At 34.2% G+C, this 21,535-nt stretch overlaps 1 protein-coding gene across 4 annotated transcripts in view; it reads left to right on the top strand.

The window, feature by feature from the left end:
* PLOD2 (procollagen-lysine,2-oxoglutarate 5-dioxygenase 2) overlaps window positions 1–21,535 on the top strand; it is an 88,737-nt gene that overhangs the window by 33,532 nt on the left and 33,670 nt on the right. For 3 of the 4 annotated variants that reach the window (XM_045539407.1, XM_045539406.1, XM_045539408.1), the window contains exons 2-4: window positions 8,790–8,881; window positions 11,938–12,074; window positions 19,672–19,835. In XM_045539407.1, the coding sequence (XP_045395363.1) occupies window positions 8,790–8,881; window positions 11,938–12,074; window positions 19,672–19,835 (393 nt within the window). Of the gene's footprint in view, window positions 1–8,789; window positions 8,882–10,759; window positions 10,810–11,937; window positions 12,075–19,671; window positions 19,836–21,535 lie in introns of those variants that run through there. The other variant, XM_045539409.1, reaches the window with a different exon arrangement.

Genomic DNA, 21,535 nt, shown 5'->3' with positions numbered 1-21,535 from the left:
CTTGTATTCAAGTAAGACACATAGCACACTTTTTTTTCCTTCAGTTTTTGAAGTCAGGTTTTATGTACTCTGAATGAAGTCCCCCTTAGCATGGTAATTCTTCGGTGTTTGACTTTTACGTTTCCCTTCTGAACCCTGGAAAGAATTCTCTGGAACTAAGTGTACAGATTTTGGCTGCAATCCAGTCTTTGCATTTTATCCTCATGTTTCTGGGAGGGGATTGGCATGGATGTGGAGGAGTGGGTTCTCTTTATTTTTCTTCTTCTTGTTTAACACGTTTAGGTTGAGTTTGTAATGTTAGGTCATGGATAATTGTTGAGAGGCAGAAGTAGGGATGTATAGGGGTGGTGAGGGAGAGTGGGATATTACTGAAGAGAGTTCCTGCACAAGCAAATTCTGAATAGAATGTTTTAAAAAACAGATTGAATAAATTGTATCGTTCATCTATATATATTAATGATTTTCTAAAGTATGTGAATACTGTTGAGATTAGGAGAATATAAATTTAGTTAAATATTTTACTGTATTTATATCAAGGTTTTCTCATAATTTTCTTGATCAATAGTTGTGGTAATTAATATGGTTGTAGAGCAGTCCATAATATTTTATATTAAAAATTACACTGCACACTAGGAAAAAGTGTCTTTTAAAATTCCAGTCTTTATATAATATTAATTCTAGTTTTGTTGACTACAAATACACTAATTTTGATGTTTTTTGCAATATAATAATCTATTTGTATGTTTTTCTTAGAGGTTTTTCTTATCTAGCACTTGAAAGCAACTAGCTACTGGGATTCTTGAACATGATATTGACATCCCTTTCAATTCTGTCTTGCAATTTGTCTTCCACTCAGTATTGTGTTACCCAAAAGACAAAGCTAAACATGTGCATGTACCACTGGAAAACATAGGTTCCAAAAGAAAAATAAGAAAACATTAAAAAAGTTTTAGTTTTAGCATATGTACAATTTTTATTTGAAATGTTTATAAAAGTATATTATATGTTGAAGTATTTATAAAAATGGGGATGGTTTCAGGGCACCTTGATATTTTAGATATCTATCACCTCTTGAATTGTCAATCTGGATATCTATCTAGCATTGACCTTCTGGTTCTAGAAGAGTTTACTTTTAAATTAATGCCTCCTGCCCAGGACCATTTGTCATATAGCCTTCTATACATAACTGGCAATACTCACCCCCTCCATCCCACTGCACATCTGCTATGGTGACCAACTCATCCCAGTTTGTCCAGAACTTTCCCAGGTTCAAAACTGAAAGCTCAGTGTTCTGGGAACCTCCTCAGCCCTGGGCAGACTGGGATGGTGGGTCACCCTACATACTAACCCCCAACTCCCAGCATGTCTCTTAGTTTGTTTGTCTGTATATTGTCCAGAGTGAGCTGTGGGAGCCCAGGCATCCATCTGAATGCTAACATGTGAAGATAGATGCCCTGTGTGTTGCATTAGTGGTTGGAAGTTATTTTTTTTTTTAAGCATTTCATTTTCTCTCCCTTTTCCTATGAAAATGATAGGGAATCCTCTGATATCTCTTGACACATAGTTTTTTAGGTTTTATTCCTTGTTCAAACTGTGACGTGAATTGCTCTTCAGGAATTTTTGCCTTGAATTTCTTTCAACAATTCCACAAAACAGAATTTGTTCCCTTGCCACCGAGACTGTATGGATTCACTTTATTTTCCATAGTGTTTGGGTGACTCAGTACTTAACAAAGCAACAAAATTGTGCAGTAAGACTTAAGAAACCATATTTTTTAGTCATTACATATCCTCAGTTCAGTCCTACATTGGTTACCACCCAGCTGTAAGATCCTGGAGAAGTCTTATTTTCTCTTTAGATTTTGATTTTCTCCTTTATAAAAGAATTGAGTTTTGCTAGACTGACCCTGAAATCATAATTTACATTAAAATGCAATGACTCTCAGTCAGTGGAAGATCAGGGTATGATTGCCTTATGTATCAAATATTTCTTTTCCAGATTTTTTTTGGAGTCATTTATGTATCTTTCTAGCCTGGCTCTTGAGCCCAGAACCTATACCCAGCCCTATATCACAAACATAACCGATGAGCCCCATAGTGCCTCTTACCAATAAGACTTGCTGCCTATAGCTAGAAGCATAATATATCAGATATCCTCCAGACCACCCCCAGGTTCAGTTATTGATTAGGATCCAGCGTATGGTTGTACTCATGTCTATGATTTAGTATAGCAAAAAGATACAAAGCAAAATCAACAAAAGGAAAAGGCACTTGGGTGAGATTTGAGGCAACCAGGCACGAACTTTCAGCAGTCCTTTCTCATCAAGTCAGGATGCACTTAATTTCCTCAGCAACTAACTAGTTGTGATAACTTCTGTGAAATGTTATCTGTCAGGGAAGCTCATTAGAGATTCAGTGTCCACAGTTTTTATTGGGGGCTGGTCTGTATGAATATTTTAAACTCCCAGAAGGAAAGCAGGTATTCAGCATAAACCACATTGTTTGTACATTTTAGGAGCAGTGAGCCAGTCTTATCTGGGAATGGTGGGGACCCTTCCCATTGGAAAACCATCTGGACACCATCGGGAATACAACTTTTCAGATGCCAGTCAGGGACCAACCTTGCCAGCAGGTCTTTCTAAGGATAGAAGTCACATGTTGCTATCTCTTTTCTAAACACATAATACAACTCAAAGTTTATTTCTAGTCCTTTGATGTCTTGCCACCAAGTGAGGCCCCATGAAGTGTTGGGGAAAAAAAATGAGCTTTGAAGAATAACTGAAGTTCCAGTCCTAGCTCTGCTAGTAACTTGTTAGATGACTTTGGCTAAGTTGTTTAACACATTTAAACCTTACTTGCTTCATCTGTGAATTTGAGATAGTAATGCTACGTACATAGGGATTTTTTTGAAAACAGATTATTTTATACACACATATACACTAGATATATGGAATCACTAACATAGACTAACTCATTTAAGCCTCACAGAAATCCCATCAGGTAGGTGCTATTATTATATACATATTATAGATGAGAATCAGACAAGACACAGAGTTTAAGTAACTGACCAATTTGGAACTATTAAATGGTATAGCTGGGATTTGAGTCCAAGTAGTTTGTCTTCAGATCCATAGTACCAAACTATGACTCTCAGGCCAAATCCAGTCCATACCTGTTTTTATACAGCCAACCAGAAAGACTAAAAAGAGTTGTTAAAAAAAAAAAAGGAAGAAAAGGAAAGGAAAAAAGGAGAATTGTGACAAAGAGTGTATGTGGCCCATGAAGACTGAAATATTTACTGTTTGGCCTTTTACAGCAGAAGTTTGCCAACACCTCTACTATGCAAACCGTTACTAAGAAAACATGTTTTTTCAATAGAAAATTGAGAACCACACTGATCCTTACTGATGAAGGACGTGTCTGGTCATAAAATGGGTTAGTTGCAGAGTGAGAACAGTATACTCAGTGCTCCTTCTGTGGTAGAATAATTTTATTTTCCAAATTTAAAATAAGGACTATGTGTAAAATTACTTGGGAAGATAAAGATCAAAGACAGCTGGTCTAGTGCTGAGTTACTTAGTGTTATGCCCTCTGGACAATGGATTTCAGATGGAATTTATATGCTGTGATAGCATTTGGTGACAGGATACATTGGCAAAAAAACTTCTACTATAAAACCGTGGGTTTGTTTTTGAAGAGAAAAATTGGGCCACTTAATATTGATAAGTTCTGCTCAGATATCAACAACTATGTGGAAAAAAAAATGGCTCTAACAATGCATTTTTTCCTCTAAGAACTGTAAGTGCCTTGATAAGAGTACACAGCATGTTTTGGCCTTTCTAAATAAACTAACATTTTTATTTCTGTACAGTTTCTGAAATTCATCTGAATTTCCATAGAGAGGTAAATATTCAGCCATTTAACAAATATTTAATGAATCTTACTTGGGAGAGCATATAAAGATGATGCAGAAGAGTTTTTTTTTTTTCCTTTTTCTTTTTTACTGTGAAGTATGTTTGTTTGGTAGGTGGTTGTTGAAATCTACTACGCTGCATAGATGCATCACATGTATATTATTCATGAAAACTGTATTAATCTGTTTTCTAATAGAGTCAGAAGATGGTTATAGACGCACTTCCATTTGCCTGTTCTTCACCACCACAGTTCCACATTCTTGCTAAAACCCAGAAGATGAGAAACCCTTTGCTATTATAGATTGGTGGTAATGGTTGGTGGGTGCCTATTATTGAAGCCTATCTCCTCATTCATCTCACTTTATCATTCATTCTGCTTACCGAGGGTCAGTTGGGTAAGGTATTAATTATAGTTATTTAAATTATATTATTTGATTAAAAATACTTTCATTCCATATATTCATCTTTCCTTTAACTTAGATGATTCAGACTTTTAAAAGATTTTTTTTCTATCTTTTTTATTGGAAGATTAAAGGTTTTGCATAAAGTTGATCTCTTTTTTTTTAACTATAAGAATTTTTAAACCTATGTGAACGTAATCCAGTTTCCACAGTCATCACATATGGCCCATCTTTTTTCGTCTTTATCTTCCTCCTTTATTGCCTCTCATCTACCCCAAATAACTTTCAAACAAATTGCAGACACTATGTCATTTCATAGGGTAAATACTTCATTATATTTCTCTAAATTATAAGGACTTTTTAAAAAATGTAAATACCATTACCATGCTAAAAAATTAACAATAATTTCTCATTATCAACAAATATCCAATTGGTGTTCAGATTTCCCTAATTTTCTCATAAATGCCTTTAGAGTTAGCTTTTTTCCCAAATCAGGACCCAACTAAGGTCTGTGATTTACATTTGTTTGAAATGACTCTTAATTATGTCAATATATTATTACCATTGATTGTGTAGGGTTTTTTTTCCCCTTTTGCCATTGATTGTATAGGTCATTTGTCCGGTAGAAATTCTCATGTTCTGGATTTTGTGGATATCTTTTTTCCATCACTTATAGTGTTCTTCTGTCTCTTTATTTCTGGTAAATTTGTAGTATAAATTGTAGTGAAATCTAAAATATGTACCAAATTTGGGTTAAAATTTCTGACAATAATACTTCATAAATGGTGAGAACATTGGATTCTTGAATTGGGTGATAAAAGTGTGTAATACATGTCAGCAATTTCTTCTTGTACTTTGTCCAGTTGAGTAATATGTATTTGTTATGGTAATAATACTGAATAGCAGGTTAGAGGAAACATTTATATGTAATATTATTAGATATACTTTCCTTTAACAAAATTTCATATTTATTTTTTGGTTTTGGTTTGTTATAATGAGAAGCAGTACTGAAACAGTAGGAGTTCTAATTTGGCATAGGATTGCTAGACATGGTCAGACTACACATTTTTAAGCTTTGCCTTCTGAGTCATTGGATGTGGTAACATTTTTGTCTGCCCAGAGGTCTGGCCAACTTTACTTTTCCTATTAAGGATGATGAAATTCTTGCTGTTAACTTTATACTGGAAATGTTAAGCATGAAAATTCATCCAGTAAAAAATCTAAATTTGTGGTTAATTCTTAAGACTTCTGTAGAACAACTTAAGTAAGAAAGTTATCTTTAAATAGAGCAATTTTATTACAGAGAAAAGAGCCTCCAAATAGTATGTATTTTACTCCTATAAAATAAAATCTGATACTCTCTCTATTTCAACCTTTATTATGAATGGTAATATGTGAAATTTTATTGGTCAGTCAAGCCCTGTTTGAAACTTTATAAATGAAATTTTATTTTTTAAAAATAATAGTTAATTTAAAAAGTATTCTTAAAGTATATTTACTAGAACCGTGACAACTTCAGTGAAAATGACTTTATATTTCCTGGAATATTTATTTCTTGTGGTGAAAGTTACATAAGAAATACCTTTTTCTTAAAAAAAAATCTAAAAATGTTAATATCTTCATGGAAATGTTTTTCCTTTTTGGGGGGGTTGACTAATGAATGTGTGAATTTATTTCTTTATGTGTATTGTGCTTATTTATATCGTTTTAGTTATTTTCAGAATTTGGTGGAGAATTACCTTGGTTCATATGATATTATTTTTAACTAATTCCTTTAATGCATTAATGCTATGTGCAATGATTGTTGTTTAAAGGACACTCAACAACTTCTGAATTTTTTCTTTTTAATAGAAGGCAGGTGAGGATCAAGTGTTACTAGTCAGTGCCTAGAATGTAGAAAAGATGCTAGTTTTGCTTTCTTAGTCCATGGATCCTCTTAAATCTTCAAATTAAAAAAGAGTATATATCTTAGGCCCTTTGGCAATTGCTGATACACTTGTTTCTTTTATACATTTTCCAATATGCCTTTTCCTGATAAGCATTATCCTCAGTAGCTTCTACAGGTATTTTGAAATAACTCCTTAAATCTACCTACTTCTGAGAAGGTGTGTTATCATTATAGAATGGGAGTTAAAAGCTGTATGTTTATTAGGGCAGTGGTGATTTTGATTACACTTATTCTTTTTTTTTTTTTTTTCCTTTTTATTTCAGCTCATCATGGGGGTACATAAGTTTAGGTTATATACATTTTCCATGTCCCACCCATCCCCCCGAGTCAGAGTCCCAAGCGCGTCTGTTCTCATTCTCCAGACAGTGCGCCTGGCACTCATCATGTAGTCATACCTCCATCCCCTCCCCCCCCCCACCTCCCCGGGCCTGCACCTTCAAGCATGACCATTCCCCAGAGGGTGTGCAACGCACTCATCATGTAGGCATACACTCACCCCCTCCCCCCACCCCCATCCCAGTCTGATATCCAATTGGTATTCTTCCCTGATGTACATTTAGGTGGTGATCAGGGAAACCAGTTTTCTGGTGAGTACATGTGATGCTTGTTTTTCCATTCTTTGGATACTTCACTTAGTATAATGGGTTCCAGCTCTCTCCAGGAGAACCAAAGAGATGTCGTATCATCGTTATTTCTTATAGCTGAGTGGTACTCCATGGTATACATATACCACAGTTTACTAATCCATTCGTGGATCGATGGGCACTTGGGTTGTTTCCACATCTTTGCGATTGTAAATTGTGCTGCTATGAACATTCGGGTACAGGTGTCTTTGTTAAAGAATGACTTTTGTTCTTCTGGGTATATGCCCAATAATGGGATTGCTGGATCAAATGGTAGGTCTACTTGAATCTGTTGAAGGTATCTCCATATTGCTTTCCATAGGGGTTGCACTAGTTTGCATTCCCACCAGCAGTGTATGAGTGTTCCTGTCTCTCCGCATCCACGCCAACATGTGTTGTTTTGGGATTTTTTGATAAAGGCCATTCTCACTGGAGTTAAGTGGTATCTCATTGTGGTTTTGATTTGCATTTCCCTGATGATTAGGGATGTTGAGCATTTTTTGATACGTTTTTTGGCCATTCTTATGTCTTCTTTTGAAAAATTTCTATTCATGTCCTTTGCCCACTTTTTGATAGGATTGTTTGATTTTTTCTTGCTGATTTTCCTGAGTTCTAAATAGATTCTTGTTATCAGTCTTTTATCTGATGTGTAGTATGCGAAAATTTTTTCCCATTCTGTAGGCTGTCTGTTTATTTTCATGACTGTTTCTTTGGCTGTGCAGAAGCTTTTTAATTTAATCAGGTCCCAGTAGTTTATTTTTTTGTTGCTGCGATTGCCTTAGGGGTTTTCTTCATAAATTCTTTGCCTAGACCAATGTCTGTAAGAGTCTTTCCTACATTTTCTTCTAGAATTCTAATTGTTTCCCATTTAAGGTTTAAATCTGTTATCCACCGTGATTTGATTTTTGTGAGAGGTGAAATCTGTGGGTCCTGTTTCAGTCTTCTACATGTGGCTATCCAGTTTTCCCAGCACCATTTATTGAATAGGGACTCTTGTCCCCAGAGTATGTTTTTGTCTATTTTGTCAAAGATTAGATGGTTATATGAGGATGGTTTTATATTTGGGTTTTCTGTTCTGTTCCACTGGTCTGTGTCCCTGCCCTTGTGCCAATACCAAGCAGTTTTAAGAACCACAGCTTTGTAGTATAGTTTGAAGTCTGGCAAATCAATACCTCCCATTTTGTTTTTATTGCTTAAGATTGCTTTTGCTATCTGGGGTCTTCTCTGGTTCCATACAAAGTGTATAATTATTTTTTCTAAATCTGTGATTACACTTATTCTTTAAAGAAAAAACATTGCATAAATAACTCATGTAATTATTGTAGCTTTAAGGACTTTTCATATAAAAATTAATTAAAGGAAAAAATTAAGATTATGTTTCTAAATATTTTCTCCAATTTATCACAATTTATTTTAGAGAATTAGGATCAGACTTATGGTTGGCTCTTTTTTTTTTTTTGCATAGGTCAAGTGTTTAGAAAAATGTAATTTGCACACATTTTAACTATGTGTCATAAACCAGGATGATTTATAGGTGGCAGTGAAGCTGGTTGAGCAGATAATACCTAGGAGAGTCTTAATCTTTACAGATTTAACAAAATGTGCATTTTATGGAAGATTTTTCTCTTAATGTTGAAATGAGAACATTCATTTCCTTAAGTGATAATGCACTTTTTTTTTACCATTAAATTACTTTGTCGTTTGATGGTTAATCATTTGGCAGTAATAAACCAATTTGAATTGCCTATTTTTTCAGCAGCATTTTTGTTTAGTCTTATGTAGATCAACAAACCAGAACATTCCCATTAGTTTAATGAATTTTCTAATCACTTTAGTGAGTTGTAAAGTGTTAGTATTTAACTTCTTGGTAAACCTTCTTATGTTATTTCCTTCTGTCTTTGCAGATAAATTATTAGTAATAACTGTAGCAACAAAAGAAACTGATGGATTCCATCGATTTATGCAGTCAGCCAGATATTTCAATTATACTGTGAAGGTATGGTATATCCTTTAATCCATATTAGAATGTGTGTCTAAAGTACATTTTTTATAATAGCAACACTACAATGAAGGTAAAATTCAGTTATATAATTGCTATTAGTTTATATACAATTTTAAAGACACATTTAGGTCTTATTAATACTTTGCCACACAGACGATTATTTCTTAATTTTTGCTAATGCTTTATATAAACGTGTTCTATCATATACAACAGATAAATATATTAATATGTATTTGTATATGTATATATATATAATTTTTGGGGGGTGGGTCATGTACAAACACAATATAACTAAGATTTGACAGTAATTATTTTCACTGAATTTGAATAATTTTTTCTGTAATAGGTTTATTTGTCATAGTATGTTTGTTTGTTCACAGAGAATTGGAAACGTGACTGTGAAGGGTTTGCCTTTTCTGTCCATTATGGAGAATTGCTTTTTTTGTTTGTTTTAGAGGAATTTTGTAATATTATAAAAGTATAAAAGGGTTTTAGAAAATTTATCTCCAGTGACCATCTTATTGATAAGTGATCAGAAGAAACTTGAGGAAGTTGATAGAACTTAAACTGAGCTATAAGAGGCCTGCCTTTTTTATTCATTTATTTGTTTTTTACAATAATAGAAAGAAGGATCTGTCAACAAGATCTTTTCTACAAATAAATTGAGAATGAGACAGTATGTAGGAAATTTAAAAAAACTTTTAAAAAAGATGAAGATTATACTTGGGAAAAACTGAGCTGTTTGAGTATGTATTATAGTATAGAAAAAAGGTAGTATTCATTACATAACTACTGGAAAAGAGTAGGTACAGTTGCTAATATATAACAACTATTAAAGAGTCTAAACTTTGCTGGAGAAGAGATCTAGTGATAACAACTAGATGTTTAATATAGCATAAACGAAAAAAATGTTAGAAATAGGATCGATGATGAATATATTAATAGTAGAGTATGCACTGATTGGAGACACTATGGAAGTAATAGAAAAAAATAGGATAAAATTATGCTGAAATCTAGTGGGAGGATCTTCCCAGTCTGATCTAGAGTTCAGACTGGGGAGAGATTGGAATGTTTCATACCTGCAAGGTACTTTGTTAGGAACTTTACACGTGGTATTCTGTTAATTCATTATGTGAACCACATAAGGTAGATATTACTTTGTTTATGGGTGAGGAAAACTTGCCACATAGTCCATGGCTATAAAGTATCAAATCTTGGATCCCAGCCCCACTTGATGAACTCAGGAGTTTATGATCCTCCTGCTATCTTCCCTCATGTAATTGAGTCCTTCGGAAAATTCGACTCCAGACCATCAACATGTGTATGAGCTAGACACTATTTAGAAAGAACATTGCTCAGGCTCCACCTGAGACCAGCTGAATCATAAATTCTCGGAGTGATACCCAGTAGTGTGTGTTATAAAAAGCTCTTCACGTGATTCTGATGTACACTAAATTCTGACAACCAAGAACATAGAGAGTAGTGCTTAGCATAGTGTACTGCACAAAGTAGGCTCTCAGATGTGGTTGGGCCTAGTATTATTAATACTTCAGAATTAGAGAATCAAGATGGGTTGTGTAACAAATCTCAGGGGGCAAGAACTAATAATTCTACTTGATTAGCCCCAGTTTGACTCTAGATCCACAGCAGCTTGAGTTTTCTTGGGAGGCATTTCCCCACCAACCTTCAATATAGGCAGTGATGAAGTTGTAAGAGATTTGAGACTGAGAGCCCCACAAGCTTTGTCAGCCAGATTTATATTTGGCTTAGTGTTAAGTACAATTGCAACTAATAGTATTTATTTCCTAAATTTATTTTATTCCTTTCTTTTTGTATTTATTTTTAATTTCTTTCCCCCTTAATTTCCCAGATCTTCTAATAGATTATTATCTTGGCAACTTCAGATGAAACTAAGATAAAAGGTGTGTGTGAAGAGGGAGGGGCACATATTGTACTTCTTAATTTTTGTGAACAAAATTTCTCTGAAAAGGAACTTAGAGGAAAGAGACCATTCCAGTGAATAGTTGGGGGTGGAGGGGGAGGTGCCTTGCAGAGAATAATAGTAGGGTTCAGTCCCATTTGTGCAAATGAAGAATTCAGACTTGCTTAGTTCTGATTGGCCACCACCTCTGAGTTCTGATTGGTTGATGGACTTGAGTCCTGAATAGTTAGTTCAGGTGAGCTCTTATTAGTTGGTTCAGATGAATTCTCAAAGTTTCCAGTCGGGGTATGGGTTTTCAGAGAACTCAGATTACCTGTGTAACCTCTAGTTTGCAAATGGCCATTTGGCTCTACTTACAATTTAGGCCCAGTTAGCCACTTACGATTCATTTTGAAGAATTGGCTCTTACAGGTTCACATTTGTTCACATCCCTCAGAGCCAAGTGTGTCAACAGTGTATTTCCAATTCAGAAGGCAGCTGCTGAGGCTAAGGCAAAGTGTGAAGAGAGAGACTACAGGTTTAGCTCCAATTTACTGGGCTTAGGCAATTTCTTGCATTGATAAATTCTTACTAAGCTTTTAAATATTATGTAAGTTTAAAAATTAATGAGGTAAAAAAAGTGACGTTTTTCTTGATATGCTCTGCAATATCATGAACAATCCATTTTGGTTCAGTAGGAAAATTGCTTAAGGGCCCAATCCAGGAGTTAAGGGCTTTCAGTTTTGATCATACAGATTTCCTGCCAGATTGAAAAAAGTGATATGGAAGGTTTCTTCATTTTTCTCTTTCATTTTGGTCTGACCAAAAAGGAGTGAATACTAAAATATGAGAAATACTGTTTGAGTCCACCTCCTTGAATTAGCTTTTAGCTTTTGAAATGGCAAAATTGAAAATGGCAAAATTAGAAATGGCATTTCCATTGAAGAATTATGACCTGACTTAGGCATCAAGTTTGTTTTTTTATTTTATTTCTAGCATCATGCTTTAATGAAACATTTAAAGACTGGTTTAGTGCAATACGGTGAAAGTGGCTGGTGTCTTTCAGTTTTTCATTGTAGTATCATCATTTGAGTTTTGCTTAGGGATGAAATGTTGATTTTGTTTATAGGTCCTTGGTCAAGGAGAAGAGTGGAGAGGTGGTTATGGAATTAATAGTATTGGAGGGGGCCAGAAAGTAAGATTAATGAAAGAAGTCATGGAACATTATGCCCATCAAGATGATCTGGTTGTCTTGTTTACTGAATGGTAAGAGAAATACTCTGTGGATTTTAAAATCTATATTAAATTATTTTTTAAGAGTCAAAATTTATATTTGTAGATTATGTATTGAATTATTTTATTGACAAGAAATCATTTTAAAAAGTAGATATTACTCATAGTTATATAACCATGGTTTGACCTAATGATATGATCAAAGTTGATGAGTTACCATAAACACTAATGGAGAAATGTCACAAACTAACATTTTTGTGAAATTAATGTTTTAATCTTCAGTTAAAGATCATGCTGAGCTTTTCGATTGAGAAGGGTAACTTAATGGATTCTGGTCAACCAGGAGAAAATAAATCATATAGGGTTATAAATACAAGTGAGACATAAGGAAGTCTATGTTATTAAGAAAGAAGAACCTTTCCAATATAAATAGCTTTTAATATAATATTTCACTCTTCTAATTTATTTGAAGTATCTACTGTCTTTCTTTACTGTCTTCTTACAGTTATGATTTTTATAATAAGGTCAAGTTGTCATAAGTTAATAGTTGTCACATCTTTTCTTCAAATCCCCCTTAATTTCTCCCTGTAACATAGCAAAGTCTTTTTTTTAATATTTTTTCTTAATTTGAAAATGCAAAGACACAATTATTTGTAGATGAAGAGTAATTTTTATGCAAGTATGTAAATAAGAAAGGCGTAAATTTCGAAATGAAAATAGATACATAAAGTCCCAGTGCCATCAACACTTAAAAGTTTTGAAAGGATCCATAAAACTTGCATCTTTAGAATTTTCCTGTTATCACCTAGACAAAAAAAATAAATAAATTCTATCTATGGTTACCTATTCTTGCAAGATGAAGTATGATGTGGTAGCTGTTAGCTTGTGTGCTGGGAATTTTTCTACAGCATCTATTATTATATATTTTTACCTTTAGAAAAAGAATAAGCTCATTATCATAGCTATTTAGATGAAACGTTGAGTATGTTTTGGTTTAAAATTACCATGGATTTCAAACAACCGTATTAGTTAAGTTGAACTTGCCACATGTACATTTTGATTTTGGCTCTAAGGCAGATTCTCCTTGTAAAAGTTACCGCATATGAGTCAACAATGATTCCAGATTCCTAAGCCTCCTTTTGGATTTTAGGAAGAACTCCTTTCCTCTACCCTTCCCTCCCACCTCCATCCTCCACTCTCTCCCAATCTAAGCTTTAGCCTTGTGGGTACCTGGTATAGTGAGGGGCCTATTTGTTTCTAATGAGAAAAGAGATACTATGAGATAGCTAAAGCCTGCTTGAGGTTGGGTTTGTTTATTTAGATGATTATTTAAGACCCAACTTGACAGAAAGGACAATAAAATTTTAATAGAAGTCCCATTGTCTTCCAGACACAATTAGTCTTTGGGATATATCAGTGAACCAAATAGTCAAAAGTTCTGACAACTCCTCCTGTGAGAACAGCCAGCCAGGTGAAAACTTGGATGCCCAACTCAACCAAGATGTTGTCCCAGCAGAGTCATTAATATGTTCTCCATCATCACCTACCATGTCTGTCTTGTGGAAAAATGCAGGGATTGTGAGAAAATAACCAAAAGGGTAAAAGAGGGGTGAAAAATTAGTGACACTTAGGAATTATTTGGTGGTGGTTGTTGGCCTTATAAAAAAAGAATATTTCCTTTATGAAAATATCTATTCAAAGATTTTTGTATATAGAAACTCCCCCAGTTTATTGAGGTATTTGTTTCAAGATGATTGTGAGTTTGAGGTAAGATAAATAATTGGCTATTGCCAACTAAAGATAGCAGGAAGGAAAACGAAATTAAAAAAAAGAACAATCCTAGAATGGTAGTCGATGGTATACTACAAAAGTGGATATATATATCATATATATGTGTGTGTGTGTGCATATATGTGTGTGTGTATATATGTGTGTGTACATATATATGTATAACTAAATTGAATATAAAGTGAAGTCATTATTTTAATAGTTTTGGTCTAGGAGGTTGGTTCAAGATAAATAAATAATGGATATAAATGGAGGGATAATTTCAGTCACACAAGTTCCTGCTAATCACCAGTGTGCTTTATCATTTTGATTGTATATGGAGAGCTTTTCTTCAGTTATCATGCTGAATTGTAATTGTTTGTGTGTTCCACACAGTAAAACCAGGAGCCATACCTGATTTACATATTTCCAGGGGGCAATAGCAAGGAATCGGTAGATATTGAGTAATGGTGAATTGCACTACAAGAAGAAACAGACCTTACAATAAGAGAGAACTATGGTGGATGGTTTGAAACAATTTTTTTAGGTTGTTTCTCTTTGTTCATTTGGAGAAATAGGATGCCTTCTAAAGGCAGAAAAACATTCAAATTTTCTAAGTATCAAAGGATTGAAATTATTAAAAAATTGAATTTTGATTAGAAAGTATAAATATGATGCTATTGCTTCTTATCTTTCATATGTCAACCAATTTTTGTTTCTTTTGTTTTCTCATTGAATGTTATTTTGCTGAAAAAGTGAGATCAGTGGGCAAATTTTTCACTCTGCATTCAGTATACATGTATTGAGGATAAAATGTGATCCAGGCATTGAACTTAACACTACAGAAAAAGAGATAAAAACAGATATCACCCTCAAGGAATTCTCATTTATATCATAATAATTCTGCAAACAAAACTGAACAAACCTAATGTGGAAGAAGAATATATATCTTCAAAAAAGACATGAATGTTGGCATAATCTCTTTAGAATTATTTACTTTTAGAAAATTGTGAAAGATTATATATTTTGTTGGGCCACTTTGTTAATTGTTTTAAAAGTATTATTTTTATGATTTTTTTTATTGTTTAAGAAGTATAATTTATTTTTGTTATTCTAAAGGTGACCAGATCCTATCCTATTTGTAGTCTAAGAAATAAACATTTTCTGCCTCTCATAATTCATATTAAATTCCTATGTCTGCCTTTCATATTGTTTTGCATAATTTATACAGAAGACAGAATGAAAAGTTTCTGAAAGCAAAGCTTTTGAAATACAACATCTATAATTTTAACTAACAATGGCAGATTTATTTGATTGACCACACCCCCAATCCCCAGCAATGATGACAATTTAAGTGTGTAGTCACAAAGAATCCAGTCATTAACAATGGAAAACATTGTATTATATTAGTATGAATGAAAGCCAAAACACATTATGGATTCCAGTTTTTATACTGTTTTGTTCTTTCTTCTTCATCAAATATATTGCACTGCTTTCTGGCTCATTCAGAATATTGTAAAGTGTGTTTAGAAATTAAGTAGAAAATGAGTGATTTTTGTTTTTTTCAAATCGTTCATATGTTCTTGCTAATATTTACTGAGAATTGACTGAGCCTATTAGTGGTTACGTTGGAATAAGGAAAGATCAGATGATTTACAAAAGAAGTGTTAGCTATTCATGTATGTTTAGATTGATTGTACCTGGAGTATTCTCATATGTGATTATTTTTTCTGACTATTGTGCGTGTGTATGTATTCCAAAACTACATCATCTACTTTTTGAATTTCGCTCTTCTAGATGTGTATTAAATATTTTTTATGTTCAAAATACGGTGCTAGTTGCTATGGCTGGATATGTAATATGTGGTACTAGCTGCTGTGGTTGGGGGACTGACTGGGACAGAAATCCTGCACTTTGGATATACTTCTTTCTCAACATATCTGTATGTGTTGTATTTGGCATGTTGTCGTACGTCATAATAGATGCTAGGGATTAAAAAAAGATTTCTTTATTTCTTCATTGATTCAATGAACACTGCACTAAATATATATCAGATTTGAAAGTGCTAATGTCATAGAGATAAACTTAACTATGATTTTTAAACTAGAGGGAAATTGTCATTTAATTTATTGTATCATTTCACAAGTAAAGAGATTGACCCAGAAACAAGTAGTGGATGACTTACGGTACCGTAGATAGCAGCTTGACTGGCTTTCTGTCTTTGCCACCCTCCCCCCCTTGGCTGCCGTTTATGTTAGGTGTTGTTGCAGCCTTGGGCCACTCTCGTTAAAACAGTCTGGAGGAGGCAGTCCTTCGGTGAGGCAGTGTTCTCATTGACTCCCACCTCTACCCTGCCTCAGCAAGGATTTCATATTCAGGAAGTGAAAGTGTATTCCATTTGGAGGAAAATCCCCCAAGTAATATTTAGCTTTTTATTGGTACATAATATTTGTACATATTTATGGGATACATCTGATATTTTGTTACATGCACAGAATGTGTAATGACCAAGTCAGGGTATTTATGATATCCATCACCTTGAGCATTTATTAGGTCTGTGTGTTGGGAACATTTCAAAACCTCCCCTTTAGCTACTTTTAAATATATAATGCATCGTTGTTAACTATAGTCACCCTGCTGTGCTATAGAATGTTAGAACTTATTCCTTTTATTTAATGTATGTTTTTGCACATTAATCAACCTCTTTTCATTCCCCCCAAACTCCACCCCATATCCTTCCCAGCCTCTGGTAACTGTCATTCTACCCTCCACCTATATGAGATCAACTTTATAGCTTCCACATATGAATGAGAACATGTAATGTTTGTCTTTTGTGCTTGGCTTATTTCATTTCATATGATGACCTCCAGTTCCATCCATATTGCTGCAAATGACAGGATTTCATTCCTTTTTATGGTCAAATAGTATTCCATTGTGTATACATACTACACTTTATTTGTCCGTTTATCCGTTCATGGGCATTTAGGTTGTTTCTGTATCTTTGCTATTATGAATAGTGCTGCAATAAACATGGGGCATCCCTTTGATATGCTAATTTCCTTTCCAATAGCACATCAGAAACATAATACACCATTATTAAATGTGATTTATCCCAAGAATGCAAGGACAGTTCAATATTTAGCTAATTCTAAATTACTGCTAAATAGTAGTAATTGCTTCTAAAATACTAGCTAATTCCTTTTCCTTCCCTTCAAAATTCCTAAGATAAATTTAAATATGTCACTACAATTTTATTATAATTTATCGTGCAAAGTCAGAACTGTGTAGGTGGGCATTTTCAACCATGTGTGTGTGTGGGTGTGTGTTTGGGGGGAGTTAGAGTGGCTCCATAGGATTGGTTTGTGGTGTTAATTATCTCTGGAAATATAGACATGTATTTGGAGTGATGATATGATGAAAGACAGAATTATCAGGTGTGGAGCTACTTCTGTACTTTAGTTTCATTAGACTTTATTTAAACTTTTATACAGTAGCTGCTAATAGTTTGGATGAATATGATTTTTTGCTGAAATTTATTCTACTGATGATGAAGAAAGCATTGGATTGGGGAAAAATAACAAATAAGGTTAGGGAACACTTCCATTGCTTTCTTTTTTGACTACCTGGGAGCTTTTGCTTCTTGGTGAGACTAGGGATAATTCCTTCATTCATTCACTCATTTCTTCAACCAGTATTTATTGACTGTCTTCAAAATACAAGGCTAAGGGGATATACAGACGAATCAAGATATGGATCTAGCATATGAAGGAGGGATAGTCAATCTAGTATAAGATAGACAGTCTTAGCACAAAGAGCAGAAAGTAAAATGTTCAATGAAAGGGAAAGGAAAAGAGCTGTGGGAATTAAGAGAAGGAAAATGATCTTTCCAATTAAGCTTATCAAGGAGGAGTTTATAAAGGAGGTGGCATATGGAATGGACGTTGAAGGTAAATGGTTTGGACCCAATTGGGAAAAGATGTCCTAAGCAGTGGTGACATCATGAGTGAAGGCATAGATGACAGATCAAATAATTCAGTTTGGCATTGGAATAAGTTATTTAATAGACTATTATTAATGTGAGGCTGATTCATTTAGAATTCCTTCTATAGGCCAAAGGTCAGTAAACTATGGCCCATATTGCTGCCTGTTTTTGTAAAAAGTTTTATCGAAACATAGTTATGCTCATTTGTTTACGTTACTGTCTATAGCTGCTTTTGCACGATAACAGCAGAGTATAGTCATTGCGACAGAGACCATGTGGCCCTCAAAGCCTAAAATATTTTCTGTAAAAGGCTGGAGAGTAAATATTAATAATATTTGCTGATTGTTGCTTTAGGCCATAGTTGAAAAGACTGATCCAGTCTGGGGACTGGCACAGAATGGGTTTTTAGGAGAGATTTTCAGACAGTCCTAATTATAAGAGGGGAGGAGATAAGTAATGTGGAAGCCTGTAGGGTTTTTGAACTAATCTAGGCCAGTGCCTTCTAGTAGGAGTTGGAGAGGATTTGAATGCAAAATAGATTAAGTAGATGAATCAGTAGGATTAGGCAAAAGATTTGAAGAGAGAGGCCATGGAAAGGGAGCAGTCAAAGCTGGATAAAAGAATTTCAACCTGAGTGATTGTGTGGTTGATGGTGCCACAGAAACAGGGAACATAGAAGGTCAGGCACGGTGGCTCACAGCCTGTCATCCCAGCACTTTGGGAGGCTGAGGTGAGAGAATCACTTGAAGCCAGGAGTTCAATACCAGCCTGAGCAACCTAGCAAGACCCTCATCTCCATGAAAAAATAGAAAAAATCAGCCGGGCATGGTGGCACACACCTGTACTATCAGCCACTCAGGAGGCTGAGGTGGAGTGATAGCTTGAGCCCAGGTGTTAGAGGTTGCGGTGAGCTATGATGACACCACTGCTCTCCTGCCCAGGCAGCAGAGCAAGACCTTGTCTCAAAAAATAAAAAAAGAAAAAAGAAAAGAAAAGAAACAAAAAGCAACCAGGAGTACAGAAGGACAAAAAGAAACACTTGCAAAAATCTCAGTGATCTAGTGGAGATCAAACACTGGCATGTCTGGTAGAGGCCTCAATATGACTACATAAGGTAGAATCTTACAGTTTTTGCAGGCCCCAGGGGTATTTACCACAGTTAAATGTGGAAAGTTTTATTTTATTATTCACCTTTAAATGGACTGAATTCCTATGAGAATTATTTTTATGACCTTTGTGTGTTCTTTTTAACAAAGAAATTGACAATTTGAGTTTTTATAGCCAAAATAATTTTAAGTAGAAAACATTTCTTGTCCTTTCAGAAGTTGTAAATAGGTTCAAAGAACTTTTCTAAAGTATTTAAACACAGAAATAACAATGCTACTGGAATGAAATGGAAAAAGTTTCAGCAACCTTAAATTTTTGTTCAGTCAAATTCTTTTTTTTAATGACAGCTACTTTATTGTCTTAATTTCCAATGTTACAAAAAGATACAAAAATATGAGCACATCTAAGTTTATCCATTTTGATATTTACAAATATAAGCCTGAATTACTTGCACTTTACATAAATTTTATTCTTGATTGAGATTTTAAAAATTTTAATTTTGGTGATATGTGATTATAGAAAAAAATATTAAGTCTAGCACTAAAAAAGCTGTCTTTAATTTGGACTTCATTTGGTAACGTAATGTAAACACTAATAATTCAATACAATCTATATAATTTAAGTTGAGGGTAAATTGGTATACTCTGTAAATAGTACAGGTATTACTCTTGTGTTGGATTCTAAATTCTGACTTTTATTAGAGACCTTTTCTTGTTTTATGTGCCTAAATTCTGACACGTGTATTTTGAAACTTCTTGTTTCATCATTAAACAGCTTTGATGTCATATTTGCTGGTGGTCCAGAGGAAGTTCTAAAAAAGTTCCAAAAGATGAACCACAAAGTGGTCTTTGCAGCAGATGGAATTCTGTGGCCAGATAAAAGACTAGCAGACAAGTATCCCATTGTGCACATTGGGAAACGCTACCTGAATTCAGGAGGTGGGTAAGATACTTGCAGAAAAGTTTAATGCAAGTTAAAATACAAATATTGATGAAATAACCTTTTAAAATATATGAGTTACTGTCGACATGAAATAACCATTATCTTATTATTACTATAGAAAATAATAGTTTAAAATCCATAGTGTATTTTATAGTTGACAAAGCGTTTTTCCATATATTATGTCATTTGATGCTTCTAACAATACTAGACAATGTAGATATTATTATTTCTACATTATAAATGAAGAAACTCATGTTGCTACAATCTAAGTGACTTCTCCTAAAGACATTCTGTTGTTAAAGGAAATACAACGTGGATCCAGAATTAAGAAATTAAGAATTTTCTGTCTACAGAATAATAGATTTAGTAAGTTTTCTTACTTGGCAAAAAGATTAGTCTTAGTCTCCAGTCATGTAGCTCTTAAAAATAAGCATTGCTTAATTATATTTCTGAACATTATTGGAGTAAATAAGTGATTTGTCTTGAAATCAGTAGTTGACAAGATTCAACATTGAGTGTCTAGGTGTACTTAAAGTGTTGGATTATCTATGCCACCATGCATTAAAAGAACAAATTACTATATCTCCCACCCCCTCTGCCCCTGAAAAAGTAAAATAAAATTTGACTTTGGACATTATTATGACTCCACAATTTGTTTTATTTAGATTGAGATTAATGTAAACATATGGCCAGAAGACATAACCAAGGGGCATATTAGAAAAACAAACTGGGTGCCAATTGCAGGACACATTGGGAAAATGGATTTTTTGGGCGATCCACATGTATATAACTGATACTATTCAGGCTAGTTAAAATAAGTGCTGCTTGAGGTAGTAGCATATCTGGGTTCTAGTCTTTGCTCAGCCACTTAAGGCAGTGAAACCTTTAGCAAGTAATTTAATTTTTTTGTGATGCCTCAATTCCAGCTCTTTTCACCTGTGCTTTATTTTAGCAACCCATTCCCATAGTTGTACCTTGGAACTTTGTCAGCTCATACAGATATTGCACTTCTGAAACCTTAACATTCCAATTTCCACTGCCTAGTTTCAGATTCTGTTTTCTCTTCATCTCAGTACTTCCACAGTGTATACTTTTTAGGATCTCTTGATTATTATATTTTCTCCCAATCTATTTGCTACCTTTGGATTTCATTTCCATATTCAGTCAGAACCTAGTGTTTCTCAGGTTGGTCACTCTGTCCTCGTTGCCTTAGCAGTTTTTCCCTCTTGGATTTCTAGTTGGTGGATTGTCAAAGTCTCTCTCTGAGATGGCTGCCCACTCTCCTCTGCTTGAGCACTTGGCTTGTGACTTGGTGCCACTTCCATGGCATGGCCTCCAAACTGTCAAGTCCTTAGTAACACATGGCTCATCTTTCAACTTATTCTAAGTCCTACATAGTTTAAAAACCAGTTTGTAAAGGAAGTACTTAACTATGGAACTCTGGGATACGTTTTATTTTACTTATTAAAAATTTTCCCAAAGATGACATGCATAGTGAAATGTCATATGTAAATTTATCTAGATAATGATATATCTACTTAGGTGGCTGAATTTCAAACAGACTCACAGTGTTGTGGAAATAGCAGAAAATTAGCAAATAAGTGCAGTTGTGAGCCAGTTTAATTAAGGAAAAGGTATTTATAAGTGGGAAAGTGATCATACATGGACATCAAAGCATCATCCTTGTGCTTTCTGT

This window comes from Lemur catta, chromosome 1 (genome assembly GCF_020740605.2).
Source record: "Lemur catta isolate mLemCat1 chromosome 1, mLemCat1.pri, whole genome shotgun sequence".
NCBI lineage: Eukaryota > Metazoa > Chordata > Mammalia > Primates > Lemuridae > Lemur > Lemur catta.
This window is presented reverse-complemented; position numbering and strand designations above follow the sequence as displayed.